Below are 21,201 nucleotides of genomic sequence, written 5' to 3' on the forward strand. Positions count from 1 at the left end.
AAACTAGTAACTATTTTGTGTGGTATTTTGTATCTTACATGCTGATAGCATTTTTCTAAATTTAAATGTAATTTTTCCAAAATTTTCTCAAAATGTTACTGTTTTTCATAAATAGATATTGAATTTATCATCAAATTTTTTCACTAACCTAAAGTACAATATGTCGCGAGAAAACAATCTCAGAATCGCTTGGATAAGTAAAAGCATTCCAAAGTTATTACCACATAAAGTAACTAACACATGTCAGATTTGAAAAAATAGGCGGTGTCCACGAGGCCAAAACTGTCTGTGTCTCCAAGGGGTTAAATAGTAGCACTTCGTGCCTGTCCCTACAGATCGCCCCCAAAGCTTCTTTACTCTGCCGGAGTCTAAGGGCTCCCTCTTGTCTCCTCCTCGTGGCTGTGACCTGTGACCTTGACCAGCCTTTCAACACCCATCTTATTGCAAAAACTTTGTAGGGTCCTCCTCCCCTCTTACTTTTGTAATAAAGCATACTGCCGCCGGCCTTACCTTTTCATGACCCATCCCTCCACATGTTACCCAGCAGCTTCCACAAACACTGGACCGGACTCCCGTCCTAGTTTCTCCGGAAATCCTCCTACTTCTTCCATTCTTTCATGTAGGTCTTCCAAGTGCTTGGCACCAACGATTTTTCCATTTGTTTTTTTTTTAATCGGGTCCATACCTGCCAAATATTATTAGGGCACACATATACTGTTCGCTCTGCATTTGGTACCAATTAAAAAAAATACCTCCCACTTCCCCCTTGACAAGGCATCTGCAATCGATTTATTGACCCCTGGGACATGTGCAGCCCTGAAGTTGATATTCCACTCCATGTACTTCCCTACCAAATATCTTAATAGTGCCAACACCAGGGGGAAACTACTGGATAGATTGTTCACCACCGACACCACACTCATATTGTCTGTCCAAAAAATTTCCCACCTGTCCCTCAACTTTTCCTTCCATAATTCCACTGCTACCACTATTGGGAATGGTTCAAGCAATGTCATATTCCTCAACCACCCCTTTTCTGCCCAACCGTTTGGCCATACCCCTGCACACCACAAAAAGGATCCAAAACCAACTGATCATGAAGCGTCTTGAGCACAATCTCAACTTCTGATTGGAGCATGGTTCCTGTAGCCAAACCCGCACTCCATCAAAGTTCACTAGGAAACATTCCCATACCTGCAGATCTTCTCTTCATGCCCTTGTTAGTCTAATTTTATGTTGCCCTGCTTTCACTCCTGCCGTACTCGACTGTAAACGTCTGGAGAATACTTTGCAGATCGGAATCACCCTACAAGCAAAATTAATGGAACCCAACAGCGACTGTATCTATCTTAATGTCACCTTCCCGCTGGCTTTCACCTCTCTTATCTCCAACAATGCCTCCACCTTTTTGACAGGTAACCTACATTGGCCTTCTAATGAGTCTATTTAGATGCCTAGAAATTACAACTTTGTTACTGGCTCCACTGTCATCTCTTGTGCTATGGGGACCACCAAATCTTGAAGTAGGGATATAAACTTTTGCAACATTACTTGGCAAGTATATGAACCTGCTGGCCCTATTAGCAAAAAATCATCAAGGTAGTGGGCAATTATCTCCCTCCTGCACACCCTCTGCAAACACCAATGCAAAAATGAACTGAATACTTCAAAATACGCGCATTAAATGGCGCAACCCATAGGTAAACATTTATCTAGAAAAAACTTCCCCTTGAAACGACACCCGTGTGTTTAAAACTCTCTGGATGCAATGGTAACAAATAAAGGCGGATTCAATATCTACCTTGGATATCAATGCTCCCTTTCCACACCGTCTTACCCCTTCTACCACTGCCTCAAATGGCTGATAATGAATCTCGCTCACTTCCTTCCCTATTGCATCATTGACCGACCCCCCCCCCCCTTTTGGGTAAGACAGGTGCTGAATCATCCTGTACCTACCCTCCTTTTTCTTGGGAACCAACCCCAACAGTGATACCACCATGCCTTCCACTGGTGGAGCATGGAACAGCCCTTCTATTCTCCCTAACCCCACCTTACTTCCTAGCATCTTTTTCCTAGGCCCTGTCGTACTCCAACCAGCCCGGTCCCCTGTAAAAAGCATGCGCATTAACCACCACTTCCATGTACTTTAGCATGTTGGTGCAATGTTCGGGCATGGAATCCACCCATAAACTGGCGTAAACTAGGAACCCCATGATCTTCTCCACAATAGTCCTCCACTGTTTCCTATCTGACTGACCGATTCCCTCCTCCTTTGCCGCTACCGCTTCTCTTGATAAGTCAAAAAATATCTATGTACTTGCCCTCCCTAATAAGTTTCAAAAGTTTCTGCGGCAAATACAGGCCTGATACAGTTTTTACCTCCCTCTGCTCTGCCCTTATAAACCCCAACACCGCACCCCCTCCCCTATCGCTCATTACTGATGTGCGCATCTAGATCTCCCACGATCACTCCCCTTTTTTACAACCTATCCCCAGGTGAACAAAGAGTTCACTCTCCTCCCCCTCAGACCTACTGCCGCTGTTGGCCATGCGGCCAGCGCCATTTTAAACCCCTGCTACCCCTAACCACATTTATCAGGGACGCCCTGGCCCCCTTATGCTTCCTCGGGCCTAGAACCAATAAGCAGTGGACTATTGTGTCTCTTCTGCAACACGTGAAGATATTTTGACTATAGTTTCCCTCTTCCTTTTCTCCTAATGAAATCCACAAATATTGTGGGAAATATTGTATTGCCTATCCTACTGTGTGCATTTTTCTCAGGCAATAGTAAACATTACAATAATTGTTCTGACTTAATTGTTATGACTATAGACATAATAATAATAATAATAATAATAATTGTCAACTATTGTAAAATCTTTCAGACACTTAATGGCAATAGCTGAGGGTAGGATGTTCAGCTGTTAGAAGATCTTTATTTAAGCATGGACATACTGTGTGGCTTGCCAAATTCTATGTCTAGGAAAACACAACTATACCACTATGGAGAAAAAGAAGATTTGATCCAACGCTGTGCTTATGGTTTAAAAAGGAATCAATGTTCCCACTTTTATTGGCATAGAAAAATAGATAAAGTATGAAGAGACGCAGTATCGAGGTGGTTTCAAAGAGGCAAGTGCCCAAGCCTACGCGTTTCGAATACTAGCTGTGTTCTTATTCATGGCAGATATACCACTATGGCACTGCTAATTTTAAGAGAACAGTATAAGAGTATGTTCACACTCTAGACTAAAAACGTCTGAAAATATGGCTCCTGATTTTCAGACGTTTTTGTAGCAACTCTCGTTTTTCACCGCGTATTTTACGTCCATTTTTGGAGCTGTTTTTCAATGGAGTCAATGAAAAACACCTCCAAAAACATCCCAAGAAGTGTCCTGCACTTCTTTTTCGCGGGCGTCTTTTTATGCGCCGTAGTTTAACAGCGACGAGTAAAATTACACCTTGTGGGAACAGAATACCGTAAAACCCATTACAAGCAATGGGCAGATGTTTATTGGCGTAATGGAGCCGTTTTTTCAGGCGTAATTCGATTGCGTTCCTCAATCCTATATAGTTGAGAAGAGGTGGGGGGGACACATGAATGTAACTTTATCCTTTGAAGTAGAAAAAAAAAAAAAGCGTGGTCCAAGGCACTGGGAATCTTTCAAATAATGCTAAACTTTTATTTATACCGTCATAAAAGCAACGACTGTTTTAGCTGCGTAGAGACTTTCTCAAGCAAGACATAGAAATGTAACTCTCAAAGACTTTAGGGAAGTGTGCCACGCACATTCAGGGCCACCTCTTCTATACGTGGCTGCTATAAGAGGTCAGGTGGTCTTGGTTTAAGAGATGGATTGGGGCTTTCACCAACCTAAATCCGTTTCTGCTTGAGTCACTAGAAAAGCTTTAAAAATTGCTTTATCCATGCGAATCAAAGTTCTCCTGACTTTTTCCAGGTCACTAACTGCAAAGGGTGTTGTGCTCGGTAAGGACAATGATCTTATATGTTTATATCTATATATAAATATAAGAGTGCTCCATACCCAATATTATCATTTTATATATACAGACAAAGGAAAATACAGCCTCTTTGTAATCATTCTATGTGGAATGGTTTGTATCATGAAGAAATCCACTACCCATATGCCCTATATTCCCCTTGCTTTTCCTGGCGGACCTGGCCCATCCATGTATTACATGGTCGGTCATTTGTTTGAATGCTTGGCATGTAATACTGTATTCCTGCAGCGCCAACAGTAGGGAAAATGCATGACCAGCCACCGCTTCCACTTATGACAACAGATGATTGCTGGGGGCTTCTAAAGCTGGACCGACGGTGATCAGACTATTTCCAGGCCGTTTTCAATATAATAAAAGTTTGTCTTAATAAATAAACCCCTTCAAGAAGTAGGTGAGAGAGATTGGAGAATTAAACTTCTCAGGTCAATATGTTAGGATTTGATTGAAGCAATTAGTCTGTCCCAAGCACTACTTGATATTTACTAAGTTCCCGGCAAGCCAGCAGGTTGTATCTGGGCATGGTAAGCCGCTAGACAGCAGGTATAGCATGGCTGGCATGGGATTGGTCACGATAGGAGCTGGGCTTCCAGATTTATGTATTTTAGTTTGTTTGTTTTATAAAAAAAGTTGCATAAGCCACATAAAATCTTGCCGAAATAGAATCTGTGTCTGCGGTTATTGGTAAGGGGAGGCAACGGGAGTAGCAGGTTCGCGCCTTCTAATATATTTAGTTGATCCTGTAGCACATAACAGGGGGAACTACAGAACCGTAATCCCATCTTCTTTGTTAAATGCTGACATGTGGTTTTGCGTATTTGGCCACACATGAAGTAAGTTCTCGTCCACCGTGTCTGTTCTCTACCACGTCTGTGGAAAGCCAGTACCACGTGTCCGGCGAGGTTACTACTGTTAACTACTACATCAGTGCCAGCTTTCAGAGAATTTCAGGAGGCAGCAAGTTAAAATTGACTCTAAGTAAATCAGAAATCGAATGAGTCTTTTTTCCGTTATAAAATCACACCATGATAGCAGTTTTAGGAAGGGGAGTTGGATTTATTAACTATTTACACTATGTACAGTTGTTTGCTGCGGAAAAAATAAAAACAGCAAATCAGTTGGATTTGTTTAAATGCAGAAGCTGGCGCATATATTCTAAGATGGTAAAAGCCACAGCATTGGTAGGTATACAGCGTATATAACTGATGGAAAGGCCTCTGTACAGTCCATGCCGTACTCCATGTTCCCTGTAGATGAACCGTAGGGTTTGAAACATGGTCCTGTGAAAAAGAAATAAAAAAATTATGGAAACAATCTTAAAGTCAACCTTAGAGCACCATTGCAAATCTAATTTCTATATCAAAGGAAATTAAATATATAATGCCAATACAGCAGAGCTGTGTGCGCGGTGCCCATATGGCAGCTCCCTAGTACGGAGCCGTATGTTCTCTGTGTGCTGCCATACAGGCTCTGTTGGGAGCCATTTATATGGGGGAGAATACCTCTGTATATACGGCATCTGATGGAGCATGCCACATTCTATATGAAAAACTTCTGTATGCCTCAGAGTGAAATTGGAGGCATATGGAGGTACAGTGAATGCCCCATGAAATCTATAAAGTAATATGGCTGTGTGCATGAAGCCTTAATGAAACTCTCTGACATGGACACGGCCTTATTTATCAAAACTGTGTAAGGCCCTGTTTGCACTGAGTTTTTTGGCAGATTTTGTCGTGAAAACTGCATAAGAATAAGGGCAAAAAAATGGCCTAATTCGCCCCCCATTGATTTTAATGGGAGACAGAGGTTTTTCTTTTCCCTGGCGCCTTTTGGCCGCTCATGGGAAAAATAAATCAGCAGCGTGTCCTTTCTAGCCACAGTTTCCACCTCAGACCTCCCATTGAAATCAATGGGAGGCAGAAAAAACCTGTGGCGCTAGTTTTTGAGCGTTTTTCGCAGTTTTTTTGCCCGCATTCCTTGCATTAGCTTCAATGGCCACGGGTGGAAAATGCACCGAAAAACTCTGTAAAAAGCGCAGGCAAGTCAAAATCTGCCTCAAAATTCCTGAAGGAAATTCTGAGGCAAATTTTTTCTGCCTGCAAAAAACCTCTGTGTGAACAGGGCCTAATAGAAAACATGGACTTGTTGCCTATAGCAACCAACAAAGCTCAGCTTTCCTCTAGGGGTGACTCTTACTTGGTTACTACCCAAATGTACTTGTTGTGTACTGGCTGGAAAGCAGGATCTGCAGATATCGTACATCAGGGAATACCTCCTAAATAATTGAAGAATTCTTGGTGGCGTTATTGTGTTATTCTGGGGCTCTGGGGAATATGTTTCTTTCTATGATCTTTTCGATTCTTTCAAGAAAATTATTTATTATTGTAGGAAATGGAAGTCCTGCAGGGACAGCTCAAAGTATATCACAGTGGAGAAGGTTGGCCACATTGGGGAAGTACGAAGGGGTCCATTTATGAATACTACCACACCACTGAGCGGTTCGCCACTTTGAGGAACTCCGCCACCCTGAACTATATTTCCCAGCACAGCGCACACCTGCTTACACACTACACATATAAATGTGTTTCTATATATTCATTAGCAGGTCATTTCTATACTAATTACTTACTGGCAATTTTCATTTTGTTGAAGTATGTCTGCTAATAGCATGCGACGTCTTGCAACATCCCATGGGTAACTATAAGCCAAAAAATGAGAGTAAATTTCTATTAGCAATAATGACCATAGAAACTCCTCCCCAGTTACCGCTGATCCGTGGTCGTCTCTTCTGATGTAGCGGTTTAATTCTCCCTTAAAAATCCTGTAGTAAGTGCAGCTGCTGCTTATATAAGAGCTGTCTTAAGGCAGGAACCTGATGCATTGGGTCTATTTGGGGAGCGTGACATGACGACTGCTGCTTACTACATGAGTTTTTAAGTACAAATTCTGCAAATGACCAGTATATGCCCCCCACTCCAACACCCCTCAATGTCCACAGCAAGCCATTTCCGGCAGAATAACGCACCATGTCACCAAGTACGTGTAATCTCAAGCTGGTTCCATAATATGACAATGACTTTAGTGTAGTCCGGTGGCCTGTATAGTCGCCAGATGTCATTACAGTGGACACTTTAGGGCTGTTGTAGAAAATGAGATGCATGGTGAGCCAACAAATCTGCCATATCAACGTGGAGCAGAATCTCTTCATGCATGACATGAATCCATGTGACAAAGAATTCAGGCTTTTATGAGGGCAATGTTGGGTGCTTTACTAGAAGGCTGTACCTTGATAGTCTGACCCCTCACTGTCCAGTTATTGTTTGGATGTCATACTAAAATAAAATAGAGATACCACTTACACAATTGTTTGGGAAATGGCTCCTGAAAGGCCACCAAACAGCAACTTAATAGGTGTCTTCAATAGTAGAACATCCGGGTTATCGGCAGATGCTTGTCCAAGCAGTTTTGGGGCGTTTTCCAGTCCACTTGTTTTCAGCGATTCAAAGGTATAAAAGGAAATTCCTGTAAAAAAATAAAAATAAAAACCATGTAAAGTGCAAATAGTTATAATGCTAATTGTTATATCTGGTCTAGTTTAGCTGGACACAAATGGTGATGTTCTGCTGCTCGGCAAAAATGTGAGGGGTTTGACTGGGATTATAATTTTTTATAGTTAATCCTCCTATTCATTAAGGCTTCGTTCACATCTGCATCAGGGCTCCGTTCCGACGTTCCGTCTGAGCTTTCCGTCGGAACAGAGCCCTGTCTGACACAAACGGAAACCATAGGTTTCCGTTTCCATCACCATTGATTTCAATGGTGGCGGATCCGTTGCCAATGGTTTCCGTTGTGCAAGGGTTCCGTCGTTTTGACAGAATCAATAACGTAGTCTACTGACTGTGTCAATCAGGGTCCCGTTCCGAGGGAAAACTCAGACGGAACGTCGGAATGTGACCCTGGCAAAGATGTGAACGAAGCCCAAGAATAAAAGGAATTTACAGTAAATTGAAAAAACCAAAACCCCAGGGCTGATTGTTACGTCATGTAAACACTGCAGTGGCGCTCAGTCCGTACATTGCCAGTCCTCATCCCTACCAACCTGCAGCCGTGTCACACATTAGAACATAAACACACAGGCGCAGTGGGAAAACCTTTTCTGTGCAATGTACGGCTTTCTGCTATAGTAGAAGACCCCAGAACGGAGGCCAGCAGATCAAGATGTGAGACCCTCAGGGGTGTCCTTTTGTTGAGAAATAGAAAAACTGTCTCCTCATAGGTTCGTGTTTCAGTGGGATCCCTTCTAGTGAAAGGCTTATTAATGAAGCATATAGAGACTTGTCATAACATACCTGCATAAGGAGCCATCCCAATTATTGTGGGCACAAGCCCTTTGTAGTAGCCACGGAATCCTCCTTCCTGCAATACGTGGAATAATAGTTTAAAACAAAGACTGTAGTCATAAAGTGTCATTATATGGACAGAGGGTTTACAATAAACACATTTTTTCTAGGTAAAATAACTAATTTCAACATACATTTAAAGTCTAGAAGCACAAACCAGTTATTGTAGAGGCGCAGCTCATGTTATCAGCATGGAGCAGCAGCGCAGAGTAATGCAGCAAGTGGTCCTCTATTTACGTGAGACACCAGGGTAAAAGGAAGGCATGGCACAGGATTTATTGCTCACACTGGGCAGTTTAACTGGCACTATACTTGTGTGATCGCGTCCTCCAGTTTACAAAGCTAATGAACCTCAACTGCTGGATATTGCTGAATGACTGCAAATAGTATTTTCTTATTCAATAATAAGTTTTAACAACATTATTGACTCATTTAAATCTTATGGGTGGTCCCGGTAGCAAATGTTTAGCATTTTGGCATGGGATTTTACCACTGGTAAAGTCCAGGTGATACGATGTTTTGGCCAGTGAGGCCCCAGTAGAAGAAGACGTGTTCTAAATTATATAAAAAGCTTCATATGCACAGTCACTCATTGTGACATATGGTTCTGCTACAAATTCATGGACTCAATGATGTGACTAGAAGCTTATCTGGACAAATATTAACCCCTTCCCGCCGCAGCCATTTTTCAGATTTTCAATTTCATTTTTTTGCTCCCCACATTCCAAAAGCCATAACTTTTTAATTTTTCCATAGATATAGTCCTATGAGGGCTTGATTTTTGCGGGACGAGTTGTAGTTTTTCGTAGCACCATTTATTGTACCATATAATGTACTAGGAAACGGGGAAAAAAATTGTGTGGGGTAGAAAATAAAAAAAAGTGATTCCTCCATTGTTTATTGCGCTTCATGTTTACGGAATTCCCCGTTTTGATATACAAAACACTATGGCAATAGCGTAAAAGTGTAAAAGGTATTACCCCATATGCTGAAGTCCTTTCTTTCAGATGAGCCGGTAAGACATATCTGAGGGACTTCTGCAGAGACCCACGTGGAGGATCAGTCTGCGTTTTGGTTACGGTAGGTGCGACATTTAAGGGGTACTCCCCCTTTCTCAAGTTCTTAAGAAAGAGGGAGGACCCCCGAAACGTCGCACTAGGCGTAACCAAAACGCTGAATGATCCTCCACGTGGGTCTCCACAGAAGTCCATCTGATTCTAACCCTGAAAAAGTGATGTTTTACCAGCTCGTCTGAAAGAAAGGACTTCAGCATATTATGGGGCGATACATTTTGCGCTATTGCCATAGTGTTTTGTATATGACATTATTTATACAAAGATTATACCTTTTTGATCTTAAAAGTTGTTGTCTCTCATTTTTATACGTGCCTGAAAATCCTATACTTGGCCTTGATTTGGCCCCCAGGCTGCCATAACAACCAATGGCACCCCACGTTTGCATGGGGGGGGGGGGGGAATAAGCTGTTAAAGGGGGTCGCCCTCTCTTTTTAACTATTTAAATGCCCCGGTCACTATTGTCCCGCTCATTACTGTGGAGTGTTGACTGTAACATACAGCTGAAATCCGCATTGTATGGAGCAGGCTCAGCCTGTGAGCCGCTCCATATGTAATCTACCCAGGTATGACGTTGGCATACGTTAAATGTCGGGAAGGGGTTAATATTAATTAACAGTTGTGAAATTAACATACATTGGTGTAGATGCTCCTAAATGCATGTATTACTCCTTTGTACTCATCTTCTCCTTTAACCTGGAAGGTAAGTCGGGCTCTGACCACATCTAGGGGATATGTGCAGATCATGGCGGTAATGCCTGAAAAGTCAACAAATAGGTCAAGTGTTTCACGATATATCAAGGTGTACTGACAATTATCACCCACTTATAAAGCATGGTTCCCCTATAATATCATTCTAACTGAGCTGTAATGTAAGGAATAGTATACTGTATCCTATGGCAGAGCAGGGAGATACCTCTCTGCTCCGTCATAATGTTCAATAGCATTTGCATCCGTAGGATGCAGACTCTATTGAATGTGGCGTCGCTACCGCTGTAGCAGCCATAGCAGCTGCTAGCGGAGCCCTTGGGCATGGGGGGCCCCCTGGCGGCACGGGACCTCTCATGCCGTGGGCCCCGTAGCAACCGCTATGGCTGCTACAGTGGTAGTTACGCTACGTATAGATTGTATAGCTCATCTTCACCCTTCACAACGTCTAACAAATTCCCTAAAATATTTTACACCCTTCATAACTGTCCCATATAATATTATAATACGATACCTGCCACAGATCCAGACACAAACTTATCCATGTGATCCAGTTTCCCAGTCTTGTGTTTTATCAACTGTAATTGAAACAAATGTATGTTACATATCCGTACATGTCCACAATGACATCCCCCTATGAGAAAAAACTGTTACACGTTTTTGATTTTGTTTTAGCGAGTGTTTAACAGGAAAATACCTTTTTGTACTCCTCAAAAGCCATTAACTGGATGGCACTATATGGGAGGATCTTCAATAAGATTGCAATATTCCTACTGTAGAATCCGAGCTGCCCCTCGTTCTGTTTCCCAGCACTGATGGTGGATAGTATTCCTGTCAATTAGAGTAAAATTGTACAAGACATGAACAAAAAAACTAATATTTTGTGTGTGAACCTTGTGTCTTCCATAGAGGACAAAGTAAAAGATCTTGTAATCACTAGAACAGCGCAGCCTCATATATTTCTTTCTGTCCTGAAAATCATTAAGGTTAGCAGTGATGTAAAATATCAACATTAATTTGGTTGAAAAATTATTTCTAGTTTCACATAAAGAAGAAGGTACGACTAATGCTGGAAAGTCCATGCATCTTTTATTGTTTTGTGTTATTCTGTACAGCTGGACACAAATGATGATGATCTGCTACTTGGCTAATAACCTAAAACTAGAAGGGATTGTCTGGGATTATATATATATTTTTTTTTAGTTAATCCTCATATTCATTAAGAATAAAAGGGGTTTAAATTGAATGTGTGTATAATAAAACCATCTTCTCCCCCTGCAGTGTCCCCCAGGGCTGATTGTCGCAGCATGTAAACACAGCAGCGGCGCTCAGTCCGTACATTGCCAGTCCTCATCCCTACCAATCTGTACATTGTACAGGTGGCAGCCTTGTCACACATAAGCACACAATAGGGATGCCGTTTCTGCGCATTGTACGGGTGTTTGTGATCTACCAGGAGACCAGTAGATCTTGATGTGAGACCCTCAGGTGTTTACTCTTGTTGAGAAATAGAAAAACTGCCCTGCCATAGGTAGATGTTTTTAGTGGGCTAGTCACCAACTTTTTGTAGTGAAAGGCTTATTGGTGTAGCATATACAGACTTGTGACCCTCAACAAGTGATAACTTGTGTAGGTCTCACTTACACCATGATGGCTAATATACACTCTAGTACAGAGCAGAAGGACAGCACAGGTATGTTTTAAAAATCTATGGCTGTGGAGTAAGTGCAAAAAATTGCAGTAGTGTCCTATGTATGCCACATGTGCCTGACCCTGGTCCCCCGGTAGATCACATAGCTCTACAAAAAGTAGATTTCATACTGAAAAAGTTTGGCCACTTCTGACTTAGAGTATTAGAACAACATACCTGCATAAGGAGCCATTGAAATGAGTGTGAGCCCAAGCCCTTTGTAGTAGCCACGGAATCCTCCTTCCTGCGATACGTGGAATAATAGTTTAAAACAAAGTTTGTAATCATAAAGTGTCATTATATGGACAGAGAGTTTACAGTAAATGCTTTTTTTCTAGGTAAAATTACTAAATTTAACATCAAGGAGCACAAACCAATGCTTCATCAGCTGTGAGGCGCCCCACCCCCCCCAGTTATTGTAGAGGTGCAGCTCATTTTATTAGCATGGATCTGGAGTGCAGAGTAATGTGGCAATTGGTTCTCTATTTGCTTAAAAAAACGGGGTAAAAAAATGTATGGCACTGTATTCATGGTTCACACTTGGCAGTTTACTTGGCACTGTACTTGTGGATTCCGGCTGATATAGGACAGTGTGGCGATCCCTACATTTGGGCACTAAAGCTTGCATGATGGGCCTGGGTGACTAAAATGACTGGGCACTGTGGATGATATGATGCACGTTTTAGAGGAGTTTTTGCCTCCAGAAGTAAAGAATGGCAAGCAGCAGGAGACAGCAGAAAGACTGTGTGATCTCTTCCTCTAGTTTACAAAGCTACTGAACCTCAACTGCTGGATATTGCTGAATGACTGCAAATAGTATTTTCTTATTCAAATATAGGTTTTAACAACATTCTTGACTAATTTCAATCATATGGAGGGTCCAGGTGGCAAATATTTAGCATTTTGGCATGGAATTTTACCACTGTTAAAGTCCAGGTGTTACCATGTTTTCGCCAGTGAGGCCCCAATAGACGGAGACGTGTTCTAAATTATAAATAGAGCTTCATATACGCTGTCTCTCATTGTGACATTTGGTTCTGCTACAAACCCATGAACTCAATGATGTGACTAGCAAAATACCTGGACAAATATTAATGATAATCAACAGTTGTGAAATGAACATACGTTGGTGTAGATCCTCCTGAATGCATGAATTACTCCTTTGTGCTGTTCTTCTTTAATCTGGAAGGCAAGTCTTGCTCTGACCACATCTAGGGGATTTGGGCAGGTCACGGCAGTAATACCTGAAAAGCCAACAAAAATGGTCAAGTGTTCCACAATATAACGCAGTATACTGACAACTATCAGACACTTATAAAGCATGGGTTCCCCTGTAATAGCAATAAATGAGCTGCAATGTAAGGAATAGTATAACACAGATGGACAAACAAGAAGATACAGATGTCTGTAATTGTGGATCAACAATAGGTATTATTACATAGCAGGTCTACGGTGTGCTGTGTGACTGATGGTTGCAGGAGGAATTTTGGCCTGCACACACCATGTAGACCAAGTTTTTGCTGCTTCAAGAAACTCTAAGGGTATGTTCACACGGCTTATTTACGGACTTACGGACGTAATTCGGACGTTTTACACGTGGAATTACGCCCGAAAATACGGCTTGAAAGCGTTGACAAACATCTGCCCATTGAAAGCAATGGGTTTTACGTTGGTCTGTACCCACGAGGCGTATATTTACACGTCGCTGTCAAAAGACGGCGCGTAAATAGACGCCCGCGTCAAAGAAGTGCCTTGTCACTTCTTCAGACGTAAATGGAGCCGTTTTCCATTGACTCCATGGAAAAACAGCTCCATTTACGTCAGTAATGGACGCAGCGAAATAGCGCCTCAACATGCCATGACGGCTGAAATTACGGATCTGTTTTCTCCTGAAAACAGCCCCGTAATTTCAGCCGTTACGGACGCTGCCGTGTGAACATACCCTAAGAAAGGAGAAGATTCAGTAGATGTAGTCACATGACCAGGGTATAGATTGTGTAGATCGTTTTCACTCTTCACAACATCTCACATATTCCTGAAAGTATTTTGTAGCCTTCATAACTGTGCAATATATTAATATAATACGGTACCTGCCATAGATCCAGACACAAGTTTATCCACGTGATCCAGTTTCCCAGTCTTGTGTTGTATCAACTGTAATTGAAACAAATGTATTGTTTCATATCAGTACATGTCCACAATGACATATCAAGGACTTATCGAAACAAGAGTAGATGACAGGGAAATCTGTTTTATAGTAAGAAGTATGGGTTGTATATTCTTATAGAACCTAGTTAGCATCCATTACACAACGGATCCGTCATAGCTCCAGTAATGGTAGAACCCATGAGCCTTACATGACTGCTCATGCTTACATATAAGGAAATTTAATGGCATTTAAAACACAGAACAAAACTATATTAGGGACTTCCAATTAGGCCTTTGAGAGTCCATATCTCCTTATACGAAAAGAACTTGTTAAACACCTGCTGAAATAAAAGAAAAAAATGTATAACATGAAAATACCTTTTTGTACCCATCAAAAGCCAAGAACTGATTGGAATCATATGGGAACCTTGCAGAATTCCCTTTGTAGAATCCGAGGAGCCCCTCGGTCTGTTTCACGGCAGTGATGGTGGAAAGCATTCCTGTAAAATAGAGTAAAATCGTACAAAACATAAACAAAAAACGCAAATACTCATGGGGTTATAAATCACACCGAATATGACCTTTAATGTTTTTACCAATACCTTAACAGTAAAAATAAGACACGTGGAGAATTAATAGAGATAAATAAACCTTCACCATCTTCATTACAAAGTAATTGGGTTAAAAAATACAACAAAGTCGCCATAAGCTCGGACTACTTTCTAACCAGATAAATAGATCAACTGAGTACAACACCTTTAATTTAAGTAGAACTCCAACATCCTAATCTTGGACTAACTACCTGTCCACTCACGCAGTGAGCGACTTACCCTTCCTTTTAAGGGCAAAGCCCCACATGGCGGAATTGCTCTTGAATTCCTCTGCGGACACTCCGCAGCGTTAATCCGCAGCGGACCCGTTTCTCCATTGCCTTCCACTTCTTTTTAGTAGGCTTCCTTTAGACGAGGCTGAAAATTCCGCTGCGGAGCATAGGCTGCGGTGCGGAATTTGGTATCCGCAGCATACAATGGATGTTGCGGACCAGTGGCGGACTGGTTGCGGACTCATTGCGGAAGTTCTCCATTGACTTCAATGGAGATTCTAAATTCCGCAATGAAGTCCGCAGATGTCATGCACATGTTATGTGTGCTGCGGATGCGTATTGCTTTTTTAACATGACATTTCTTCATTCTGGCTGGACCTATGTATTTCTAGGTCTACAGCCAAACTGAGGAAGTCAATGGGGCTCACGTAATTACGGGTGACTATGTGTGTGCACCCGTATTTACGGGAGCGTTGCTAGGCGACGTAAGTAAATAGTCACTGTCCAGGGTGCTGAAAGAGTTAAGCGATCGGCAGTAACTGTTTCAGCACCCTGGACAGTGACTACCGATCCCAATATACAGCAACCTGTCAAAAAATAGAAGTTCATACTTACCGAGAACTCCCTGCTTCTTTCTCCAGTACGGCTTCCCAGGATGACGTTTCAGTCTAAGTGACGGCTGCAGCCAATCACAGGCTGCAGCGGTCACATGGACTGCCGCGTCATCCAAGGAGGTCGGGCTGGATGGCGAAAGAGGGACGCGTCACCAAGACAACGGCCGGTAAGTATGAAATTTGTTTACTTTCACTAGGGAAAGTGCTGTCCGTTCTCTCTATCCTGCACTGATAGAGAGAAGGGAAGTACTTTCACTGCAATACGCAACGGCCAGTCCGCATCAATTTACTGCACATTTTGGGCAGATCCGCCACAGAATCTGCAACGCAGATTCTGTGAGGCATTGATGCGGACAGTTGCGGAGGAAAACCGCCACGTGGGGGCATGCCCTAATAAAGAGCTGTGACAAAACAGTAAAATAAAACATAATAACAAATATTTCAAAAAGACTGATAAAATTAGGGGAGGGATGGTGGAAAACATCAGCCGACCAGTCTCGAGGTTAGTAGAAGACTCCAGACCCCAGGACCGCTTCTTACTGTATATACAGTAGATAAAACTTGAGGATTATTGGATTTGTAGTCCAATAATTCTCCAGACACTGGGAAGAGAGAGAATTCTTCATCAGCAACACAGTCGCGTGGGTCAAAGGTCTTGACCCAATAAGCTGCTGTTACTTAACCCTAAGCAAAACTGCCCACCATTAAGCGGGAAAATAAGCTTAGTTTTTGGCTGAAAATTTCCATCCAAAACTGATTTACCATACGGAAGAATTCACTATGGTGATTAAAATCCCACGTGGATCCGTGATTATGGTCGGGGATTCCTCCAGTGTGTGAACCTTGTATGTTCCATATAGGACAAAATTGAAATATATTGGAATCACTAGAACAGCGCAGCCAATTATATTTATTCTGTCCTGAAATTCACTAAAGTAAGCAGTTATCTGAAATACCCACATTAATTTGGTTGCAAAATATTATCTGTAGTGTTTTATAAAGAAGAAAACCCGACTATTGCTGGGAAAGTCAATCCATAAGACAAAGAGAAATGGTATACAGCCAATAAGGTATTACTCTTAGGGTATGTGCACACACAAAATAAAAAACATCTCAAAATACAGAGCTGTTTTCAAGGGAAAACAGCTCCTGATTTTCAGGCGTTTTTTAATCAAAGTCGCGTTTTTTGGAGCTGTTTTTCGGAAAAACTACTCAAAAAACGCCTGAAGAAGTGACATGCACTTCTTTTTCGCGGCCATTTTTTTACATGGTCGTTTTGAAAAGCGGCTGCGTAAAAAACGCCCCGTTAGAACAGAACGCTGTTTTCCCATTGAAATCAATGGACAGATGTTTGGAGGATCTTTTCGATCTTTCTGCCGAAAACACTCAGTGTGAACATACCCTCAGAACACTTTTATCCGTCTTGACACTTAAGGATTTAGCATTGCATAGATTATACTGACTAGTATGGTACTTGTGGTTGCCACCAAGCCAATAAAACACTGGCCAAGCCAGTATTTGCATTGGGAGGCTGGTAAAACCAAACTATTTTTACTGTCAACAGCAAGTGCCTATGTTTTTGCATTTTAAAGAAGTGCATGCCCAGTCAGGTTACTTCCCATTTCGATTGGATACTTCTCCTTTGCCAGACTGCCCAGCCCAAGGAATGTCAGCAGGGTCCCCACTAGGTCAAGTGTTGGATTGACACCGGTCATCGCAACCATTAAATATTTAAAAGTTTCTTTCTTTGTACAATTCATAATAATATGAGAAGTTTCTATAATACGAAACCAAAATGAGTGAATATCATGAATTCCAGTGTGAAGTGTTTTTACCCATGTGCCGGTAATGGACACTCTGTCCCTGGAACAGGATCTTGATCCTATCCAGCGGTGCCACAGCTGTCTTTGCGCAGCAGCTTGCTATACCTATATAAAAAGGAAAACAGGATATAGAAGAAAATCTCACTTTGTGTTTTTTTTTTACTTTATTGTAACCTAATACATTATCTGGGTAGTCTTATTTATTGGGGCCATGTGGCTGTTACTAATGGTCCTGAGGATGTTAGTAGGTTTCTTGCTGCTGTTGCTGGGGCTCCTGTTATTGTTACTGGGGGGTCCTGCAGCTGTTGATGCTACGCTGTAGCTGTCACTGGTATGGTGATCCTGATCTTTCACATTTGTGGGGAAACGGTCAAAGTTATTGGGGGGAACCTTAGCGATCAACAAAGTTTTCCAGAAAGATGTTAACCCATAAATAACTATTCACTTGAATAGTGGAATGGATCTATCATGTTTTTAATGATCTGTCATCACACATTTCTCCTATATTCTCTTGGCACCACTGTTTTTACATGTAACGGTTGCCGATGGGCCACTGATTTTGGCTCCTTCTATGTCTTAGGGTCCTTTTACACTGGCCCATTTTGGCCGTAACAACGATCGCCGATAAACGAGACAGGTCGTTGATCCGCAATCATTTGCTCCTTTCACAAGGAGCTATGTATGGGGATGAGTGATTGTTACTATGATCGCTTGTCCCCATACATTTCTATCATGTCGGCAGCACGTTTCTGTTTACACAGGGAGATGTGCTGCCGACAACAATAATATTTTCTGCTGCAGAAGCTATCGGCTGATTGTTGCCCAGTTTACACAGGGCAATGTTAAGGAATGGGCATTCTGTGAACGCTTGTTTGCCCGATAATTGGCCCATGTAAAAGGACCCTTAAAGCGCATATAAACATGCAGTCATTATCTGTTAAAATAGGCAAATGTCTTACCTCCCGCTACAAAAGAGCGACGAAGGTAGTAGTCTCCACATGATGGTGTTCTGTTTGGAGATTTAGCTGTCTCCGCAGTCATTGTAATAAAGAGTCAAAGTTTTATTCGCAGAAAATATAGAGAAAACCACTGGAAAATAATAACAGCAGCAGAAGGTGAGGTCAAGATATATTACGTTACTATTAATTATCTTGAAATGAAGAACATGTAAAGTTAATACATAAACTCTTAATTCATAACTATAAGTGATAGAAGCAAAACGTGGATCTTACCAATATCCATTACTGAATGCAAAGAAAGAGAGAAAAAAAAAAAGTTTCTATATGGACAAGAATCCGTTAGCAAGCACAGATTTATCCAGGGTTCCCAAGGATCCACATTCAAAGACCAATTCTCAATGTAAAGTATATGAGCTAGATATACTATATGGCCGAAAGTATGTGGACACCTATCACATCTATATGAGCTTGTTGGACATCCATTTACAAAACCAGGGACGTTAATATGAAGTTGGGCCCCTTTTGTGGCTATAATAGCCTCCACTCGAATGGGAAGGCTTTCCACAAGAAAAACAGCCCCATACCATTATCCCTCTACCAAATTTTACAGTAGACATTGTCCATTCTGGAAAGGTAGCATTGTCCTGGCATCTGCCAAACCCAGACTCCTTCCATCAAACTGCCAGATTGTGAAATGTGATTCATCACTCCATAGAAGACGTTTTCACTGCTGCAGAGTCCAGTGGTGGCTTTATGCACAGTTCTTGTGCTGATGTGAGCTCAGCTGTTCTTACTCCTAGATGCTTCCACTTCACAATAATCACACAGCCATTTTGTTACACCCATTATATACTACTATATATTACCACAGTGTCAGACCTAGGCAGAAGAGGGCCCCTGTACAGAAACAGTACATGTCAAGTGTAAATTTACTAGAGTATTGACTATGCTGTAATAAGTCCTGTCAATGCAGAATCAAAGTTTACTATGATATCAGAATTTAAGTTCCCATAATGTCCAGCAGCAGGAGTTACATACAGGGCAGGTACCCATGTCACGTACCAGTCCAGCGATTACTATTCTGATTAGACTGCTAGCACGAGCAGTGACCATGTGTAACCATGATGTCAGAATATCACGAGCTGTGCTAGGTTCTAGAACACTGTCTGCCAGCAGCCATTTTGCTGGATACACTGCAGATACATGCATTATATACTGCTATATATTACCACAGTGGCAAAGATAGGCAGAAGAGGACCCCTGTACAGAAACCGTATGTGGGCCCAAACTGTCCAACAGCTGATTTGTCAAATGTGAGGTGATCGCTATAGAACGCCTCTCCATTCACTAACAAATGTTCACTGGAGTGTCTATAGGGCCCCTGCTTAGCTGTACAGACTGCCCATATGGCATGTCCACCTTTTGCAATGTTACATAAATAAACTGCAATGATGAAAGGTTCATTACATTAAAAAAAATATTCAGATCCAAAGGATGCCAAGCCTTAGTAAAAGTCCCATGCAAATTGACTAGACTGATGACTATGCTTTACTAAAAAGTTATGTCAATGGCAGGAACGAAGATTTATTATGATCTGATAAGTCTACATGTCACTTTATATGTCACTGACCACCAGTAAACCATGTCACGTACCTGTCCAGCGATTACCTCTACTAATCTGATTAGATTGTTAACAAGAGCAGTGACCATGTGTAACCATGATGTCATAATATCACGAGCTGTGCTAGGTTCTAGAACACGGCCTGCCAGCAGCCATTTTGTTGGAAATTACATGCAGTTGAACCCATTATATACTACTGTGTATATACAAAAAATAATCCATTAAAATGAAAGGGATATTTACATGAAAAAATTATACTGATCAGCCTATACCTTTCACATTATGTTATAAGGCAATCTTCCCTACCAGACAGACTTACACCGCTATGGATGAAGCAGTGAGAATATACTTTATACAGCATAGCTATACACATATACTGTTCATCCAACATATCACTTGTTCACACTGTAACATGCATACTATAAACTAAATCAACTAAATGCAAGGACTATAAACTAAATCAACCTTAACAAAATAAAGATAAATTAAATAAATAGACACGACACTGGAGTGGTGGTAAAAAATAAATTTTGGCCACAGCCTTTTATTAAAGTTACCATAAAACATTGCATAATAAAAAAAACATTAAACATATGAACCTGAATTATTAACCTGGCTGAGCCATAAGTTCAAGCCTACCATTAATAATATATATGTCCACTCAAAATGCTGAGCGACTTACCCCTTTCAACAAAAGGCCATGATAGTACAATATATAAAATAGGGAGGGCGGACGGGGGCAGCAAAAACACTTCTTCCAGGAATATGTCAGATGGTCTACCAAGACCACCGCATATTCCTGGTTTATATCTGCCATAACTAATCACCTGACCACACCTCCTTCACCAATCCCTGACTATCGCTAAGGCCCTAAACTATCCTGTCACATACGCCACAGATGCGGCCCAATGACAGACATCACCGGGCAAACTTCTTATTCTGCCCTGATATCGGAAGGAAAAATACCCGCCAAACCTATCTATCTATAAACCAGGGATGTCTGTAATCCCATGTAGAACCCTCTTAAAGGGTCCGGGTTCTTTGATGGGACTACAAAACATACTAATGACAATAAACTAAATCAACTTTAAGAAAATAAAGATAAATTAAATAAACAGACACCACACTGGAACGGTGGTAAAAAATTTATTTTGGCCACAGCCTTTTATTAAAATTACCATAAAACATTGCATAATAAAAAACCATTAAACATGTCAACCTGAATTATTAACCTGGCTTAGACATAAGCTCAAGCCTACCATAAATAATATATATGCAAAATGCTGAGCGACTTACCCCAAAATGCCAGAATGCACTA

The 21,201-nt window shown here is 41.5% G+C and overlaps 1 protein-coding gene across 2 annotated transcripts; it reads right to left on the reverse strand.

Annotated features, from left to right (window-relative positions):
- Window positions 1-5,059: 5,059 nt before the first annotated feature.
- On the reverse strand, window positions 5,060-19,963 carry LOC142663906 (solute carrier family 25 member 16-like). 2 transcript variants are annotated; one of them, XM_075842744.1, is made up of 14 exons: window positions 19,916-19,963; window positions 18,263-18,392; window positions 17,316-17,408; window positions 14,422-14,543; window positions 13,986-14,049; window positions 13,021-13,139; window positions 12,073-12,139; window positions 10,903-11,036; window positions 10,720-10,783; window positions 10,134-10,255; window positions 8,374-8,440; window positions 7,384-7,546; window positions 6,654-6,722; window positions 5,060-5,304 (listed from the first exon to the last, which is right to left on the reverse strand). In XM_075842744.1, exons 2-14 carry the CDS (start codon window positions 18,342-18,344, stop codon window positions 5,139-5,141), a joined length of 1,332 nt encoding a protein of 443 aa, XP_075698859.1. In that variant the 5' UTR covers window positions 18,345-18,392; window positions 19,916-19,963; the 3' UTR covers window positions 5,060-5,138. The 2 variants fall into 2 exon arrangements, with proteins under 2 accessions (XP_075698859.1, XP_075698860.1); XM_075842745.1 differs by lacking the exon at window positions 17,316-17,408.
- Window positions 19,964-21,201: the final 1,238 nt, after the last annotated feature.

The sequence above is a fragment of the Rhinoderma darwinii genome, chromosome 11 (assembly GCF_050947455.1).
Source record: "Rhinoderma darwinii isolate aRhiDar2 chromosome 11, aRhiDar2.hap1, whole genome shotgun sequence".
NCBI lineage: Eukaryota > Metazoa > Chordata > Amphibia > Anura > Rhinodermatidae > Rhinoderma > Rhinoderma darwinii.

What these genes read in the sequence shown, in the direction of transcription:
- LOC142663906 (XM_075842744.1), bottom strand. Translation starts at nt 18,344, where the DNA reads ATGACTGCGGAGACAGCTAAATCTCCAAACAGAACACCATCATGTGGA. An exon ending in TTCAATGGCTCCTTATGCAG is followed by an intron (nt 11,037 to 12,072) that starts GTATGTTGTTCT and finishes TCTAATTGACAG; the next exon opens with GAATACTATCCACCATCAGT. An exon ending in TGGGATGGCTCCTTATGCAG is followed by an intron (nt 7,547 to 8,373) that starts GTATGTTATGAC and finishes ATTTTTTTACAG; the next exon opens with GAATTTCCTTTTATACCTTT.